The 19529-nt window shown below is 41.6% G+C and overlaps 1 protein-coding gene across 5 annotated transcripts in view; it reads right to left on the bottom strand.

The window, feature by feature from the left end:
- Positions 1-19529, bottom strand: part of LOC113577152 (protocadherin alpha-C2-like) — a 143691-nt gene that overhangs the window by 89388 nt on the left and 34774 nt on the right. The window contains exon 2 of one of the 5 annotated variants that reach the window (XM_081712925.1): positions 5579-5590. The exons of the other annotated variants lie outside the window; for them this stretch is intronic. Within the exon in view, the coding sequence (XP_081569051.1) occupies positions 5579-5590 (12 nt within the window). The remainder of the gene's footprint in view (positions 1-5578; positions 5591-19529) is intronic. 5 annotated transcript variants of the gene reach the window in all.

Consider the following 19529-nt stretch of genomic DNA (forward strand, 5'->3'; position numbering starts at 1 on the left):
TGTGTGTGTGTGTGTGTGTGTGTGTGTGTGTGTGTGTGTGTGTGTGTGTGTGTGAGAGAGTGAGAGAGAGTAACGGGGGAGGGGTGTTGCCAGCAGGCAGCAGAATCCTCCTCTCCCGTTTGACAGAGCCTCCCAGTTGCCATGGAAACCCCCTTCCGGTGGGTGGGGGCTATGACTGAGAGCCCACTTAGGCTCTGAGAGTGAAGCATATCTGGGGTAAGAGTGTGAATCCTGGCCTCCAACAGCTGATCTACACAGCGATTCTTAGATCTACTCCATGTGGTTTCTAACCACACAGGTCTATGATGAGCAGTTTTAAACAGTTTTAAAGTTTTACACATTACCTTTAGCTAAAAATAATATTTTTCCCTGTGCGACTGTCTCATGCCCATTTCACACTATACACCTAAAGCTCCACCTTAAACCTTACAACACACCTACAGCTTCTCCTCACACACCACAATACACCTACAGCTCCACCTCACACTACAATACAAACTGCTCCACCTCTCACTCACTCACACACACACACACCCCTCAAAAACTTCTACACAACCGCAGCTACACCCTTGAGAATAGTTTAGCCTGTGCCCTGCTACATGAGCAGAAAGACAGAGACTGTGAGTATGAGCCCCATCACCTCCACCAAGGAGAGGTGATGCCCAGCTGGGAAGCCTCTTGGCTGGGTAACAGCTCATTCTGACAGCTGGACACAGCTGGATACCTGACAGTGAACACCAAAAATACTTCTGAATTTAACAAATTACGTTTCATATGCCTTCACAATCTAAAAGGGATGTTAATATCAGTTTTTCTACTGCTGTTTTTCTAAATCTGTTTTTATTTTTCATCTTGGATGTTTGTAGCATGTCTGATAACTCCTCCTCTGTCCTAGAGATAGAGCTCATAACCAATAGGCCCGATATGGCAGTTGTAATATACCCCTTTTCCTTAAAGTATACACCGAACAACGGCCTTCACAAAGTCAGGTCTTATAGACACTGAACCATATATTTGTTTACTTCTGCCAAACTGTTCTTTCATGTAAAATATTTAGCTCCAGAAGTGTTGGCAAGTTAGTTGTAGCATTATTTATTGGCTGGATGCTTCTGGTTTCTGGCTGTTGAAACACGACTAAAGGAATTAAAATGAAAAATGTTACCACAGTTTAGTACCATTGCATGTTTGTACATTCCTGGTTATCAACATACAGAAATGCTGTCAGCTCCAGCTTTTACATGGATGAGTGCACGAACAGTTCTCCCTTCCTATTGGAGTATTCTGAATGTTACTAGTCACTGCATATAACTCAGATTCAACACAAAGTTCTGTCCCTTATGTCTGATTATTATCAACCTCAGACAAGCTACGGTGTGCTCTGCCTTTCAGGAGCACTGAGTAACTCCAGAATGATACATGCGCGCGTGCACACACACACACTCAGAGTCAAACTCCAGTGTATAAGTATGTGTGACTCATACTATAGGTTATCTATAGGTCATATTGCTATATACTACATCATGGTATAATTACAAGCTCTCACACACTCATAGGTTGTTTACCTTAAACTATGTAGACTGTCATAGCAGCCACACAATGAAAAGTATTTTCCCTGCTGCCAAGTCAAACTCATACATTTAAGTCTATCAAACTAAAATGTATCTATAATATCACTGGAGATGTCCACTACCTTTGATAACTACTGCGTTCTACAGAAAGAATAATACCATAATTTCCCCATTGTTGATATATCTTTGGGATGAAGTTTCTCACCCTTGGCAGGACACAAGAGAGCCCCTGGGAGGGAGGCCCTGCTACTGACAGACGTACACGGTCCTTGAGGAGTTTTGATGGCATCGTCCTACCTACTTATACACACCGTGTGAGAAACCCATACAGTTTAAGATATCCATATCCAACACATCTCACACTGCTACCTTGTTTATCCACCATAGATTTTTTATTATGCACTTGATATATTACTGCAGAACTGCTCTAACATCTTATAAATCTGCTTAACACATTTCACCTTCTTTTAATGTATTTGTAATTAAAAGGAGACTAGAATTCCATATGCAGCTATTTTAACAGAGCATACACACTACATCTTGAGAAACATTCGTCTCAGCAAATTTAAATTTTTCATCTTAATTATTTATTCCCAACTCTGTGCTCAGGATGTGAGCCAGAAGCCAGTTTGCAAGAACAGAGGCAGGAATCTCACACACATGCTGTCCATGCTGACAGTGCAGGTGATGTTTTCTTCACCCACCACACCTTTATGCTCCATTACTGTCCTTAGTTTGGTTTTATTATTTAATTTCCTGCGTCTCAATTTCCTCTGCAAACTCTTTAGTCATCACCTGACAACGGCACTCCTATCGTGTCAGCTACAAAAGAGGCACACCGAAGCTTGTTCTTCCCCGGATACGCTCTGCAGCACAACGCTGACCAATCCAGTCCCGGGACAGCTACAAAAATAACCCGATGTGTTAAACGCGGAAGTCTGCTGCATCATTTCGAGAGAAGTGGCTACTGTAAAGGGTCAGTAAATCTGCATTTTTGGAGGGCCACTTAACTGCAGGCAAGCACAGCTCAACACACAAAGCACGAGAGAACATTTACACATGGATACCTAAATATGAGTATTTGAAATGTGTTTGTATATGAGAAAGAGAGAAACAGAGACAGACAGAAAGCTGGGTAGAGTTTTTAGCTCTATGTGCGCCAAAGAAAGGATTATGCAGCAGAACATTAAAATGTCGTTTTTTTTTCTCTGACAATGCATTAGTAGTCCAACCTCACAAACAGCCTTTTTACTAATAAGAATAAGACACTCAGCCTGTAGCTCAGCCTGTCTGTTGCGAAGACAATGGCTGAACTGACCCAGCTATGTAATTTCCTACTCACAAACATGGGGATACCCAACAACAGCCTGATTGGTTAAGTAAACACCGGTCAAACGCTCATGGCTCTGTGATTGGTTAATGTGTTGCCAAGTGCAGCAAAGGGTTCTGCTATTGGCTATTCTCTGGTGAGCAGAAGGAGAGGCAGAAAGAGAGAGGGAGAGAAACTGCAACAGACTTATATCACATTCTCAAGAAAGAAATATTCCAGGGAGCCACTATAAGGACCCCATGATGGGAAAGATTCATACGTGTGCCTTTTTTGCCCATAGTGATGCATTATTCATGTGTTCAGAGGGCATTAGGAACAAGTAGAGGGTGAATCCTACTACAAGGAGAGATATGGATTTAGATATGGATAAATCAAAACCCTACCCCCACCTCACTCCATTTACACACACACACACACAGGCCTGGGATATGAAGTGAGAGTGGGGTGTATTTAGAGCTACAGTAAATAGGACATCATCTACTAACTCAATCAATACAAATGGAATTGAGCAGTAAAGCAAAAGTGCATACAGCCTTCCACCAGCAGGTGGAGATTTTCCTTCATGAGTCAGCTTTGAGACAAAGCACCCATGAAAGAAGAATCAGCATGCTATCTCTGTACCTTCCTCCCCAACTCCCAAACAGGCACGCACACACGTGCACACACACACACACACACACACACACACACACACACACACACACACACACACACACACACACACACACACACACACACACAAACACTTGCACATTAACTCGCATACACACAAATTCTCACACACACACCCACACACCCCTCCAACTGAAACTCTATGAGGAAATTAAAACAACAGCTCTTCAAAGTGCTGAGAGAAAACAGGGTGATCTCAGTGACAGAGTATTGCATGGCTGCAGCAGCAGGCAGTCCTGACAGTAATAAGGCTGAGAGATTACTCCTATCTCACACACTGCACCCACCTTACGATCATATCACACACTCCACGTGCCTGCCACTGCAGCGAGGACACCAGGGACGCTACCTAGCTATTCCAGCCTGTTCACAATGAACAGGATAAGGATAGCTTGGGTTCATGCCTACAGACCATTCCCTACGTGTCTTTCAAGTCTCTGATTTGATTGATTTTCTCCACTGAGTGTAGCTACTGACTTGTATTCATTTGCTGAAAAGAATGTGGTCAGATTCGTACATTTTGATTCATTTTTATATTAGCATTATTTTATATAGATATGGAGGCATGATCTTGCTGGACATGTATTGTCGAGTTCTCATTCTCCACGATACTGCACCACATAACACAGACACACTGCCAGCAGGACTGATGATGGGGAGCAAATGAGCTGTTTGTGGGGCCATGACAAATCTGTCCTACAGAAATCATAATAATAACGCAACTGATTGATAGTCTAGAGGTACAGCTACAGGCAGGGTATATGTGATGGTGATTACTAGAGGTGTATGAGATAGTCATTACTACATGTATAAACAGTAACCCGTTACATCTCCTTCTGTTACAAAATAATAATATGTTCTCCGTACACTTTTCCTGAGAACACTCAAAATATTGCAAACTGTACCCATTGTGTGTGTATGAGTACCCAGGGAGAGGGGTTTCACTTCTAAACATCTATTGTCTATTGTCAGACAGACAATAGACAGTAAATGTTCCTACCTTCTTAGCATTTCTGTTTCTTCCTCACAATCTCTCATTTTTCTTCTTTCTTCCTGTCTCACTCGATTTCCCTCCATGACATAAGGGAACACGATCCTTTACCATCAAATCTTAATGTGGCTGTTCTAAATTCATTCATCTTTTTTACTTCTGCTTTCAACTACTGTATTACAGAAAGCTCCCCATTTCAATCTTCTAAAAGAAATTAGAAAAGCCATTCTTACCTGAACATGTACTTTTTATCTCAACAGTCTGAAACTATCTGTAAAACCCATGAAACACTATACTGTTTTGTAAAACTTTGCCTCTATAACATGGCAGTGCATCCAAAAACCATCAGCAGTAGTTATTTTCTATTTATAAAGCCTTTATTCACAGGAGAGTGTCCTAATTCAGCTTTACAGCTTTATCTGCACAACGTTTTGCACTGGTTATATTTTAAAATAGTTTACCACTGAAAAAAACAATCCAGAGGGATAATCTGAACATTTATCAGATACTGTGCACCTATTCACAGCGTGGAGTAGGATCGGGCCTTGTAAGTGATCTATGGGTGGAACCAGAGTGAAGTAGGCTCTGCAGAACAACAGAAATGCTTCCAGTGCAATTTCTGTTAGACGACCCGCATGGGCCTTGCATTAGGACTGAAGCACAGGACTACATATACAGAGAGAGTATATTACAGTATTGGGGAGCATCTGTTCATATGTTCTGCTGTCTAAAAGATTTATACTGTAGATCATAACTATGGGATGTAGGTCTCAGTAAATTAGGCTGAGCAAAAATAAAATAAGGCCAAGGACCAAGAAGCTTCACAGTGGCAGATAATTCGAGAGAAACTAAGGCAAGATGATGCAAAGTTGCGTGTGCAGTGGGAGATCTCAGAAAGGAAAGCAAGTTCAGACTGTGCTGGGGAGAACACACCAGGGAAAGGACCAGGGTGGTGCTGGAAGCAAGACGGAAAGACGAGTTCACCGTTTACAAAATATGTAGTCCTAAGGTTCTTACCTTCAGAGTGCTCTGGGGATGCACCAGGGAAAGAAAAGAAGGAAGAAAGGGGAAAACAAGTCGTTATTTCATATTTACACTCAAGCAGACATACTGAAAAATGTTTACATTACATATATACATTATAATATATGCACAGTCTCTCCCTCCACCACCTCCCCACACACACACGGCCATAAACGACATAAAATGTGCAGGACATGGCAAAGATAAAGATTAGCAAACAAAGGCCAACAGAAAGGTTCAGAATCTCTCAACGTATGGTGGAAAAAAAACAATTCCTATTCAGTGCTATGCCATGAAATGATAAAATAAGAAGCATTCTCTAAACACTGTACATGGGGATAACCTTGCACATACATATCAAATGCCAACGTTTGCTGTTCAATGTAGAGACAGGGGAGAGCAGCAGCAATAGAGGCTGTAAAAAGCAAAACGATAAAGTGAGTGAAAATACGGAGTATGTATGAAAGACTCGGTGAGGAAATGTTTCACATGGATTTAGATGGAGAGACAGATTGGCAAGAAAAGACAAGGACCAAACTGTGTGAGGACAAGAGTGTGCAGGAACAAAAGTGTGTGAGGACAATGTGTGTAGGAACAAAACTGAGTAACAAGGAAATATGGAGCAAAAAAAAAAAAAGAAATGAAGGCCAGAATGAAACTGTCTCCTGATGTGGCACACTATGTGTGTGTGTGTGTGTGTGTGTGTGTGTGTGTGTGTGCGTGCGTGCGTGCGTGCGTGCGCGGACTGATCAGCAGAGCTGACAATTGCTATAACGGTGATGAGTCTCACACTGGAAGGCTCATAATGGGATTACATCTCCCACTGTTACCTTTATGGTTTTAATCCAAGCGCTGAGCACCCAGCAATACTACTGGGATGACAAGCAGGTATTTATGACCAAATTAACACCAACACGCCTAAGGTAAACAACAATGCTTACATGCGCCGTCAGCCAGTTCAAATCTCACAGACAGTATTCAGAGGGGTAGCGAGGAAAGACAAAGGGAGAAGAGGCAGATTAAGTCAGACAGCCTCCCGGACTCTCTCCTGTGAGCTGAGTGAGACAGGGCAACAGGAAAAACAATCAGCCATCTTACAGTGAGGCACACAAACAGGGAGGAGAGACACAAATGGGGAGGAGAGACACAAACGGGGAGGAGAGACACAAACAGGGAGCAGAGACACAAACGGGGAGGAGAGACACAAACGGGGAGGAGAGAGCACACAGGCACAAGTAAGAGAAAGCCAGAGGGCTTCACTTTCAAAGTGCATAAGCAATGGATGGAATAAAGCAAACACAGTGGAGGAATAAAGAATGAGTCAAGGAGGAAGTCGAGAAAGGGTACACCGGGAAGGACGAGATGATGAACCTCACTCCGATACTGGGATTATGACTCCACACCAACTGTAATCTCAGTGTAGTGCCAGATGGCATGCACAAAGGTCTAAAACCTCATAGAGTGTCTCTAGTCTAAAAACGCCCACACCACACATACCCACTCACGTACACAAATCACGGAAGGAATGGCCGTATCTTTTAATACCCAATGACCTGGCCATGCGCTGCCTATCTTGTAAAAAATATCCATCACATTCATCACACACTTGCTTTTTGCAATTTCTCTGCTTTCCATGCACCTCCATGTTTAGATTTAATTTGTTACCATTATCAGTTTCCATTTTTAAGGGTATATAAAAAAAAAAATAATGCACGCACACAACACATGCATTCTGACAAAGAGAAAGAGAAAAGCAAACAGAGACCTGATAAAGACAAGGCAGCTGTAAAAAAAAAATCAGTGTGGTAGAATTATTCTCTTACCTAATGAGTAATGACATTCACTCACACAGGTATGCACATCATCAAAATGATCACACTTGCAAACATACCACCCAACATCAGACACCAAAGCACCGTTCCAAACTGTAGAAGTACCACCAAGAATCTCACAAAATGAGAAAATATGAGCATCCACAATTTCAATTAAATATACTTTAATACTAAAATTAGGTTTGAATAAATTGGTAAAACCAAAAATCTTAAATTACTCATAAAAGGAACAAATTATCATAGATCAGTTGAATATATAAAACCATGTATGTAAATGAATGTTAAAAACAGATTGCTTTGATTAATATTTAGTCAATTGGTAAAGCCTAATACTTAAACATTCATTTGAAGCCAAAAAGGTTTAAATTCACATGTAATACGAAGAAATAATAATGAACTATCCAAATAGGGAAATACAGAAATCATTACCTGAGAGAGAGAGAGAATTATTTAGATACTATGGTATATACTGGCTGTCATCTCTGATACAGTATGTGCATGCATATGAGCACGATGGAAACAAAAAAGGTCGGAGGAAAGAAAGAAAGATAAACACAGAAAAGCGAGACATTTAAGGCAGGTGGTCTGGAAGGGTGATCCCCAAACATTATCCAGCCCATGTCTCCTTTCCCTACTACATTTGACACCAGTACATGATGTCAGTGTGTGTTTGAAAACAAGGTTAGCTTGGTGAGTCACATGTACAGGTATATGGTTCACAGCTCCGGCTCCATATGTTTGAGCCTCACATGGTCAGTAGCTAGTCAACAAGCTACCGAGCCACCTATTGTCCCCAACTTACCGACTTCAGCTTCACTAGAAAGTGTCGGTCTGTCTGTGTTCCAGGTGTGATATGGGCTTCACCTGCCTGATCCACACATGGCTTATATTTGCAAACCAAAATATGAAACTGCAGTGAACACTTGCCCGTAATATGTTCCCTACCAACTCAGACATACGAACAGGCATTTAATCTACCACCATTTCTTAAAAGAATGTTCCACAACATTCACACACTTTTACAGTCTGTATACTCTTAACCTAATTCACCTAAAAGGATTTGATCATAAAACATGTTTTACAAAGTTAGGGTTAGTGTAATATTACTGATATTACAAACCTTGAGGTTATTTAGCATCTTAAATGATATTTCAGTACTTGACATTTTGACATTAAAAACACTTGGCAACAAAATGTTTACTTTTTTTTGCCCCAAACACTAAAATAGTGGACCTTATAGTACTTGTTACACTGAATTTGAATCTTTATAATTTTTCCATCAGGCATGATGGTTTAAGGGCAAGTCAATTTTAAAATAAGCATATGTTACTTCTTTATAAATAAGGCTCTTCTTACACTTAAAATATGTACAAACATACTTCTAAAGTGTACAGGTGTATGACTTTCACGTATACCTGCCCTCAGAAACATCCATCTTCAGTGTCTAGCAAAAAACTGGCCAACATGACGAGGGACTCCACTTTCACTGGTACCACTCTTCAATTCTTATAGAATGCTATGTGAGTATACTGCAACAAAACATGACTGTGGGTGATTGAAGACAAATATGCTTTCAAAATTTCTCTGTGTGCAAAAATATGTAAGTAATAGGTACATTTCACATGGGATACAAATGTTTGTTAATAACTATAAAGAATCACCTTTTCTAAAATTCTCTCTCTACTTTTCCACTTTCTTTCCTTTCCACCCTATTCCCTTCATCTGTGCCTTCAGTTCAGACACGGGCTAAGGTTAGTACTACAAGAGAGGAGGTGTTTTTGTTACCTTTTCATGCATCTGTATGGCCTTATTTTTTATACAAGGTGTGGAATAAATCTATGGTGAGCAAGACATGCCAGCAATGGACTTCAGTGAAAAGTCACAGTGAGACGTTATACTTGAATGCCCATGTTTCCTTAACACCAACTTTCTCCATGAATCTGAAACTAACACATGCACACATTATGTCTCATGAGTAAACCTACCTCTAAAAAAAATTAAAAAAAAAAACCTTTTCAAAATGGCATCTGCTTCCTTCTGGTACGTGGGCTGTTTCACTTGCGTTACACCCCAGCCCCCCACCCCGACACACATACGAACCGCAACCCTTCCCTTCAGCTCTCTTTCTCCAGTTACGTTCGCTCTCTACATCCTACATAAATCCCACAGTTTTCACACTTACATTTTCTCACCTTCTCATGTCCCCATTTGCGCTATTCTACTTCCTCAACCCCGTCAGCACTGTGGCGTTAGGAAATACACAATGAGCAGTTTACGTGTTCATGTTTCACGCAGGAAGGCACAGTACAACGCTTACATCGAAAGGACTGATTTTCTGTGCGGCTGAGCATTACCCATAAGCCTGAGCAGAGCTTGCTGACGAAGGGAGAGAAGTGGCCTGACAACTGAGGACCATCTAAAAATATGCCTGAACGTGGTGGCATTAAAACACCATTCTGAAACGCCGATGCATCAGTATACTGTTAAATATTTTAAAGGGGGGGGGGGGGGGGGGCAGGAGAGTGGTAAAGAGAAAACATAAAAGGTCAGTGATACACCTGAGACCAGTTACATCTACTTCTAGTATATTCTTCAGCACTCACTCAGTATTATTACAGATGGCCCATTATTCATGTAAACCACATCTTAAACAGCAGACCTGATTAAAGACAAAATGCAAAGCAGGAAGGGATGACTATTCACAATCCTGTTACAGAGAAATGGCTGAAATGATCCAAACTAAATCAATTCAAACCACTTTTGGACAGAATCATGGACATAAATACAGTGAATGTTTCAAAATGTATGACCAATAAATGTCCAATACAATATAATACACTGGCATTCTGGTTTTGTGAAACAACTGAGCATGTCAGAGAGCAACCCAGCTGTTACCATAGCAACTGTTCAGTGCACAAAGCATTAGTGAACTGTAGTCCCCTCAGCACCTATTCAACATCAAATGACAAAAATAAAAGTGTCACAGCATATACACACAGGTAACATGAGCATTCTGGGATTTTCTTAGCAGGCTAATACATTCAGATATTCAATTATTCATATATATGAATAATTGCATTTTTGTTGTGATCAAATGCATATTTGAGTTATATAGCTGTCTTGCAGTCAGCCAAGATAGTCATTGTTAAAACTTAGGATTTTATCCAACCACTCAAGATCAGAAAACTGTTTCCCGGAGTTCTTTCACAATGGTATTCTTTACAAAGGATGCTGTAGTTGACACCGATCCCTGTCGCACTATGCTAACGCAGCCATTATTTTCAGCACTGCGGACAGCAACCTGCTGACTGTTGATACTTGTATTTTGCTGTATAATGTCCCCTGAAGGCTGCATGCCTCACTCTCCAAATATTTATTTTCATTCATAATTGGTCCTGTCACATCTTTCAGAATCAAGTAAAGAGATTAATAAATTCTATGTTGATTTAACAGCTATCCAGGATTAGAACACATTGTAGCTGTGAAGCCTTTTTCCTAAGCATCCCAAACAAAGATTAGTAGTAATAGTAATTTCTAGAAAGCCTTCATAACACTATTATTCTATACAATATTGTTCTTGCATTCTGTTGCCATAGAAACCATACCCTGGGAAGAGTTTTGTTTGCTAGAGTGAGCTGGCCTAGATTTTTTTTCCCCTTTCTTCCCATAAATTCCTTAAACAAATTGGGTATGTTTATATTTTCAACAGAGATTTCACAAGCACCACAGGCACTTCCCTCTAAACAATGTTTTCCAGAATCTTACATTACATTGCAGTATATTTCAGCTAAGGCTTTGTTTATTGTTAGTATACAATGAAGCACATGGCACTGTGGTTGTTCTGTTACTGTGGTGACCATTCAGAATCATAACATACAGATTGTTGGTGCTCTGGAGTCAAAGCTTTCACCTGAAGATCTGTAACCATGGCAACATGTGAGCAACATCTTATCATTTTAACAGTAAAAAACAATTCTGGAAGGCTGTTATCATAACCATTCAAAATTAGACATTATGGTGTTGCAGATGTCATACCACTTATTGAGAATCAGAAAATGGTGTTCTAAAGCTTAGTCACAAATCTGAATCAGAAAGGTTTAGACTACTGCTATGCTGACACTGTCTCAGCCAAAGCCGAGGACATACATGATATTACTGAGGAACATGTGAAGGACATCAGTGTAGCGTTGAGCGGTAAGGAGGCAGACGCATGTGCGGAGGGGAGCGAGATTTATTACAGGAAAATCCAAAATCAGAGTCATTTAGGCAGTCCAGGGTCATAGAGCCAACACGGAGAGTACGGGGAAACATGATTAAACAAACGCACGAAGGCACACGGGAAAGCAGGCTATAACTAAGGCAAGATCATATCAGGCCTGCTCATATCAGGCCTACAGGAGTGAGCTCTCTGATTATGTGATAAACCTTGATTGTCTCGCAAACATACCATCTTTAATGATTAAAGATCTTGGTGTAATAATGCACCCGTCTCTTGTTCAAAGCTCATGTAAATATATTTAGGAGAGGCTTTTTCCACCTCAGGAACAATTCAAAGTTTAGAAATATACTATCATTACATGATGCAGACAAGCTAGTCCTTGCATTTATGAGTTCCAGATTGAACAACGCTAATACGTTACATATCTGGTTATACCAAGCTCCAAACAAGCTCCAGTTAGTTCAAAATGCAGCAGCTAGAACTAAGAACTAGTATGTTTGATCTTATTACTCCTTAGCTACACTGCACTGGTTCCCAGTAAAATTATATACTGATTATAAATACTTCTACTGACCTACAAAGCACTGAAGTCTTGCCCCATAGCACCGTAGCAAACTCCTGGTGCATTATGATCTGCCACGTTTGCTTAGATCAAAAGATGCAAGTTTTCTATTAGTACCTAGAATAAGGGAATCTATCATAGGGAGCAGCCTGTGGTATATAAAGCATTTTCCTATAATGCTCCTATGCCATACAATAATCTTCCTGAGATGCAGTCTCAATATTTAAGGCTAGGCTGCAACCTATTTGTTTAGTCAGGCATATTACTGAATACATCTCATCTTAAGTAAAGGTAAAGGCGTTCACGGGTATTGAGAATTATGGTAGACCGGGATGTTATGATGCTCTCACGTCACCTATTTATTCACACTCAAGTTTGTTGGCCGAGAGCAGCAGAGTGCTGATGCTCCAGGGAGCCTCCTGTCTGTGGTTCCTTCTGGCTCGATCCTTTTAGCCATGCTGCCACAGCTACATCTGCCAGAGTCCATCCTCGCACATCACACACCCCTAGTTTACACACGTTAATATTTGAACATGCCTAATAATCTATCCCCTCTTTCTGCCGAGGAACCTCTACTCTTGGGTGTCATGTTTTTATTGAGCCTCGACCCATCTCAGCTGCTGTGGCTCCCCTCCCACACCCTGACCGAAAGCCCCGCCCCTGTGGCTCCTCACACACAGCCAGTAGAGCTGTGACACCACAGCCCAGCCGAACCTGACGGACCACAGGCACTGCAGCAGCTGGAGCAGCAATACTGCTGTCCTGGATCCCCAGTGTGTGGAACAGAGCAGAGCACCCAGCACAGCCTTACTGCAGTTAGCGCAGCATATCTCTGCCAGTTCAAACCTATTCACAGCCCAGCGTCACCAACACAGTTTGATTGGCTGGAGAAGTAATAGGGGAAGCAAAGCAAACACCAGTAAAGGTGATAGCAATGGAGTTTTTGTGAATTAACTCAGCAAAACTACCCTAATGTGCAAGTGTTCTTAAGTGTAGGAGGAAATAGCCAGGTGAAACGGTGTACGCAGGGTTAGAGGAGAGGGGGAGATAGCTGTGACACCACATGGGGGGGAGAGAGGGAGAGAGAGAGAGAGAGAGATCAGAAGATACTGCTCATTCATTACAATGAAATGACTGCTGTTATTGACCAGACATGTAGTGCTCTTATGTAACATTACGACATGAATAAAATTAAACGGAGAAAGGGAAACGTTTACAAGTCCAGGACCTCTGTGTGTAGATGTCTTATTTTTCTGAAATAGACTTCTCTCTGTGACAAAGACCCTAGTATTTTCCAGGACATATGTTAACTATCATTATTAATTAAAGGTTTTGACGAATGTTTCGGTTGTTAATTTGCCACTATTGCAGTATTAGAGCAGGTGTGTGGTTCTGCATCTGTGACTAACAGGGTTGCAAAGGCCAAGACTATGGCCTGTGTGTTTGTGTGTGTGTGTGTGTGTGTGTGTGTGTGTATATATAAGAGCAATCTCTCTTTTGGATGGCTTTTGTTCTCCTCAGTCTATCATGCAGCTCAGGCTAAAATTATAAGCCAAGTATGGTAGGATGCAAAACAACTCTCTTTGACAGCACACACAGAGAGAAACAGATGCATTAATTCACAGTGGGAAAGGAACTGATTTAAAAAAACACTGTACACAATTAGCAATAACATGACCCAACTCTGCACAAACTTAACACAGCACATGTGAACCAGACAATTAATTTATGAAATTATTTATAAACTTTAACACTCCTTATTAACTAGGTAGCTCACATATTGCGCTAATCTTAGTGTCTTTAGGTGGAGAGACTTAAAAAAGAAAGCAAACAAAGTGATAAGGGATTACAAGCAGAATTACCACCTCACTGGGTAGTAGTACTTAACTTACATGGTGTGTTGACCTACAGTAATAGAAACCCAGAAACACATGGCCTACTGACACAATAAAGCTTGCGCGCACACACACACCCCCAGTACTACACAACTATGCAATGCAGATTCAAATATCATGCCCCTAGATGAGATAGAGAAAACAAGAGAGATACATTATATGGCCAAAAGTATATGGACACCTGAACAGCTTATGTATATGAGCTTGTTGGTCATCCCATGCCAAAAACCATGGGCATTAAATATGAAGTTTTCAGCAATAATGTAACGCGGAAGGGGTGGTGAGCGAGGGCGAACACACGTGCGAAGTGCAGACGCCTTCCATGTTATGTGAAACGGAACCAACAAGGGAAACCAAAACAATTGTGACAAATAGAATAAAGAAACACTTAGTTTTAATAAACAAACGAACACTGAACAAAATCAAAGACAGACAGCAATACCGGGTAAACATTAACGGAGGCGTAGACAGCAAACACAGAGGGAGAGTACAAATGAGATCTAAACAAACAAAATGGGAGCAAGGAGCTAGGTGTAACACAGGTTCTTATCACAAACACAATGAAAGACAGAAACACACTCTCACCAAAACAAAGCAAGACTAAGACCGACGAGAACTAACCAACAACCAAGAGAGCCATATTATCAAACACATATCAACGAAGGCGCGAGGAGAAACAATAACCGACAAACAAAATAGGTAGGGATGGGATTTTTATAAGACTATAATCAGGGATAAATTAGAAACAGCTGGAGACACAGGGGAGGAGACAGGGAACCATAGAGAATGGCGAAAACCCGGAAGTTACTAGGTTGCCTGGGAAACGGGGAATGCTCCGGTCTGTAGACGTGACAAATAACATATACCTTTGCTAAATAAGATTTTAGAGTGTGTCTGTGGAAATGTGTACCTATTCAGTAAAAAGAGCATTTGTGACGTCAGGCAATGAAAAGAAGGCCTGATTCATAATCAATGCTCCAATTTATCTGAAAGGTATTCTGTGGGGCTGAGGTCAAATGATACCTTTTGGGTCAAAATAACATTTGATGAACCTCACATTGCACAGTTCTTGTGCTGATGTTCTCAGGGGTGATTTCGAACTTTGTAGTGAGCGATGCATCAGAGGATAAGCGACCTGCAACTGCTACACACTTCAGAAATGGATATACTGAGCGCTCCATTCTCCATCGTTTTGTAGCCGAGCTGTTGGTGCTCTGTGAGGTTTCCATTTCATTATAATGGCACTTACTGTAAGAATAAAATTCATTTAAATTCACTCTGTTAGTCTATTAATGAACAATATTATGTTTGTTTTAGGCATGCCCGTGCCCCTCTAATCTGATGATTCAACACTCTGTTCGCCCCCTGACCTTGTGCAATACTCCTCATCACTGTAAGATTTCCCTGTTTATGATAACCATGAGCAGTTAGTTAACTTCACCTGCGCCAAACTAGCTCCCCTTATCTCCCCTCTGACCCTCTCTCTCCCTCTCTTTCACACACACACACACACACACACACACACACACACACACACAGCTTTCCCCTCCCTGCACCACTTCCATCTTCACACACACACACACACACACACACACACACACACACACACACACACACACCTCAGCCCTACAAATACCTGCCCTTTCCTACAAATAAACTAGAGCTTCTGGGACTACATTGACTCTGGTCTCTTGATCTGCTGCTCTCTGAGCTCACAGAGAGAACAGACTGGACATAAAGAGGTGGAGTTTGCACTGGGCAGCACTGGGGTGGAGCAACAGGCTACAGACCCTTACACTTACAATTGACCAGAACAGATCTAGCAGAGCAACATTTCATAAACTGACTCATGGCAAAGGTGGTGGCATCCTATGAAAACACCAATTAAAGTCATTGTGAAGAAGAGATGATACTCTAGTGGGTGCTGGCTTGGTGGGTCTTGGAAGCTGGAGGCTGCGGTCAGAGAGCAGGGCTTGAAGAGATACCCAACCTTGGGTTTATTGGTCAATTTAGCATTGTTGGATAAAAGGCAATTCTGGGCTTTATCCATGTGTGTGAGGTGTAGTTAGACTTGTGTGAATGAATCTGTATAATGGAGCTGGTATATACAGGTAATCTTGTATATGTGCATGTTACTGCAAACACCAAGAGAAATAAATGATTATGCAAACCACGTCTTCCAACTACATATAACAGCTGTACACATTAATTCCACATCACAGAAGTCAGTACAATAACTATATACAGGCAACTAATCTTGCAAAGGAACCTAGATGGTAAATTACTGATTAACAGGAATTCAGCTGTAAATCAGCAGTAAAGAAATGTATACATTGGTAAGTATATACAACATACAGTTCCTCATTACTTGTAAATGTAATACAATTCTCCTATATATAAATACAGCATAAAGTATACTAGGCTGCATATGCATGATATTAGCATTTCACTACAGGCCAGCGAAGGATTACCAACTCAATATCGGCATTTCTCACAGAAAATACAATTTCGATAATGTCAATAACAGTACTATGATCACTGATGAACTGGTAGACCAGCTTTTAAGAGCTGAGTAGGAAGGAGCAGGCGAGGGAAGTCTGGACCTGTAAGGACTAAAGGGGGCACTCTACCGACAGATGAAAGAGGTAGACCCTGTAGGTGTTGACACTTTGCAGTCAGAGCCCTAACTGGGTAGCTATGCTCTGACAGACCGAGTTCACCTGTGGTGAATGCATGATGGATTCTGAACCCCTTGGCTGGGTCCAGTGCAGGGGATATGTCGAAGGAGACCCATGTGCCTTGAAGCTCTATGATATCATGTCGGACTGTTCATAGTCATGGGTCCGTTCGGAACCATCATACAGTATGGCATAAGCCCCTAGTGACAGACCACCGCTATGCAGGTTAACTCCTTCAACATGACTCTCTGAGGGTGGTTGGGATGATTGAGATAGATCATCTTAGGGGAAGTATCCACCATAAGGACCTCATTAGGGTCCGGATGGACCGTCTCATGCAATATGGTGAGATGCTCCCTCTTACAGATGTTAAATTTATGCTCTTGAGCTTGTAATTTAAGATGTAGCCATGCAGAGAACTCTTAAGGTATACATTCTATCTGTTTCAGTTTGGAGTATGCCACTGTTAAGACAATACTCTACAAATCCATTGGGATAGTTTAGAGGGAGTTCACTGAGAAGCCAATCCGCATGTGAGCTCATAACCACTCACCCACTAAAGAACAGAGCATACTGTCTAAAGTATGCACTGATAAAGCAAAGCTGTCAAAACCCTCTTCATCTCCCGTCCTAACGGGGGAGCGTACATGACAGCACCCAATTCACTCTGAATGAGTTGACATGGCTACCCATGTTTAATTGGGAGGGCCTGAACAGCTGTGGTGAATGGAGTGGGATTGTGCACATAATACTCGGCAATTGTATGCAATTGGCAGCCTGAAGTGTTCCAAAAGCAGCCATAAGTTTGCCTAAGCCCATTTTCAGTAAGGCAAAGTCAGATTCCTTACCACTGCTAAAGCTAAGCAGAGAGGGCTTGGGTATCCCATAGGATGAAGCAAACAGACCCATTAGGTTAGCCTTAGGCATAGTCAGTCCCTGGCTAGGATCTGACAGGCCTAACTCTGATGTTAGGAAAGGTGGTTGAGGCTGAGGATACAGGGGGCTCCAATCAGGGATTGGAGGTTGTACTTGAGGCTCAATGGCTGGAGGGAACTTATAGTGAAGGCATGTGGAGGCTGTTACTCCATGTAGGCTGGAAAACATCAGGTTGGGGTTTTCGGATGCTGAGTTCTGTCTGCGCTGGGGTGCTGAGGAGGATGGTGGATGGCAAATAGCGGCTGTCATGCTGCTGAGGAAGACAGTAGGATAATGGGAGCCATACTACAGCTTTCCGTGGGGATTTCAGGATTCAAAGGCTGAATATGGTGAATTGGTAATGTGGCTGCTCGGATCTCCTTGGTCGTGGAGTGCCGTGGGTAAGGGCACAGTTGAGCGGCATTGTGTCTGGGACTATTCCTCCAGTTTTAGATGTAGGTGCAGGGGTGCAGCTATTTAAGGGTTGAGGACGAAGAGACTCGGAAGCCTCCTTTAGGTAGGCTGCAGTGAGACCTGCCTTCTCCAGTTCCCGGTCTTTCTCCTTCAAACATTTCAGAAGGACTAACTTTAGTTAGGAAGTGCTATGTTCCTATGTGCTGCATTTCTCACAGAAAACACAATTACGATAATGTCCGTAACAGTAATATAATCATTGATGAACTTACTTTTAATCGCACTGCCACACACAAATCAAGGATGGATTATGGAAGGCTACCACGCATGGTAACATCATCCTCCATTCAGGGAGCATTACATTCACTCTGGGCATGCACAATCTACTACCCACTGAAACTATAGTGTCTCGGAAGAAATAATTCACACGGTAATACAAATCAACATAATATAGGTGTTTTACATACTTCCTTATATACTGAGCTCTTTATGAGCCAATATGACCTATTCTACTGCCTGTGTTTATCTATGGAGACTGCATGGCTATGCGCTTGATTTTATACACCTTCTAGCAATGGGAAAGACTGAAAAACCTGAAGTCAGTAATTAGCAGGGGTGTGTCCTGAAGATTATGCATGCCCAATACCCCATAAACCTTAGTGAACAAGCTAAACCTGATATGCAGGCACCTATTAATCAAGCCCCTGCATTTCTTGATGGTTTAACCAATTCTTTTAAATCTCTGACAGCATTACCACTAAGATAAAGAATAAATATAATTCTGTATCTGCTGACAACTGAAAAAGCTATTGCTTTTATCTTTGCTTTTCACATGCTGTAATGTTAATTAGGCAATTGCGCACACACACACACACACACACACACACACACACACACACACACACACACACACACACACCACCTTCCCAATCTGACATTATATATAATCAAGCTGTATGAATCCTAGCACACTGTAACAGACTCAACACATAGCAAAACCACACCCCCACTAGGAAAACATTACTATGTTTCTGTACAATGCTCCATGAAAACTCAAAGTTGGGCTTCTTTAAATGTTGAACACTGTCTAGTAACAACACTTGACAACTAAATTAAAATTCAGATTTGTAACAAAATCTGGTTGGATTAAATTAAACCTCTTTGATTTTGTGAAGCAAACACACAGACCATACTAAAGACCCCATTCCCTATGAAGATATGACTTGTTTTCTATGTTCTGAGGAAGAACGGGAGGCTGGATAAGGACATGCCATCAGACATAAATCAAGTCTAGCTTATACATACTCCTGCCCCAAACTCTGACAGAGAGAGGTGTGTGGCAGCACAAAAATAGGAAGGAAGCAAAAAAGTCCAAAAAAAAGAAGACATTTATGAAACCGAAAGCAACCACGCTTTAGGCAGGATTACAC

This window comes from Electrophorus electricus, chromosome 4 (genome assembly GCF_041902795.1).
Source record: "Electrophorus electricus isolate QZ-2024a chromosome 4, ASM4190279v1, whole genome shotgun sequence".
Taxonomy (NCBI): Eukaryota; Metazoa; Chordata; class Actinopteri; order Gymnotiformes; family Gymnotidae; genus Electrophorus; species Electrophorus electricus.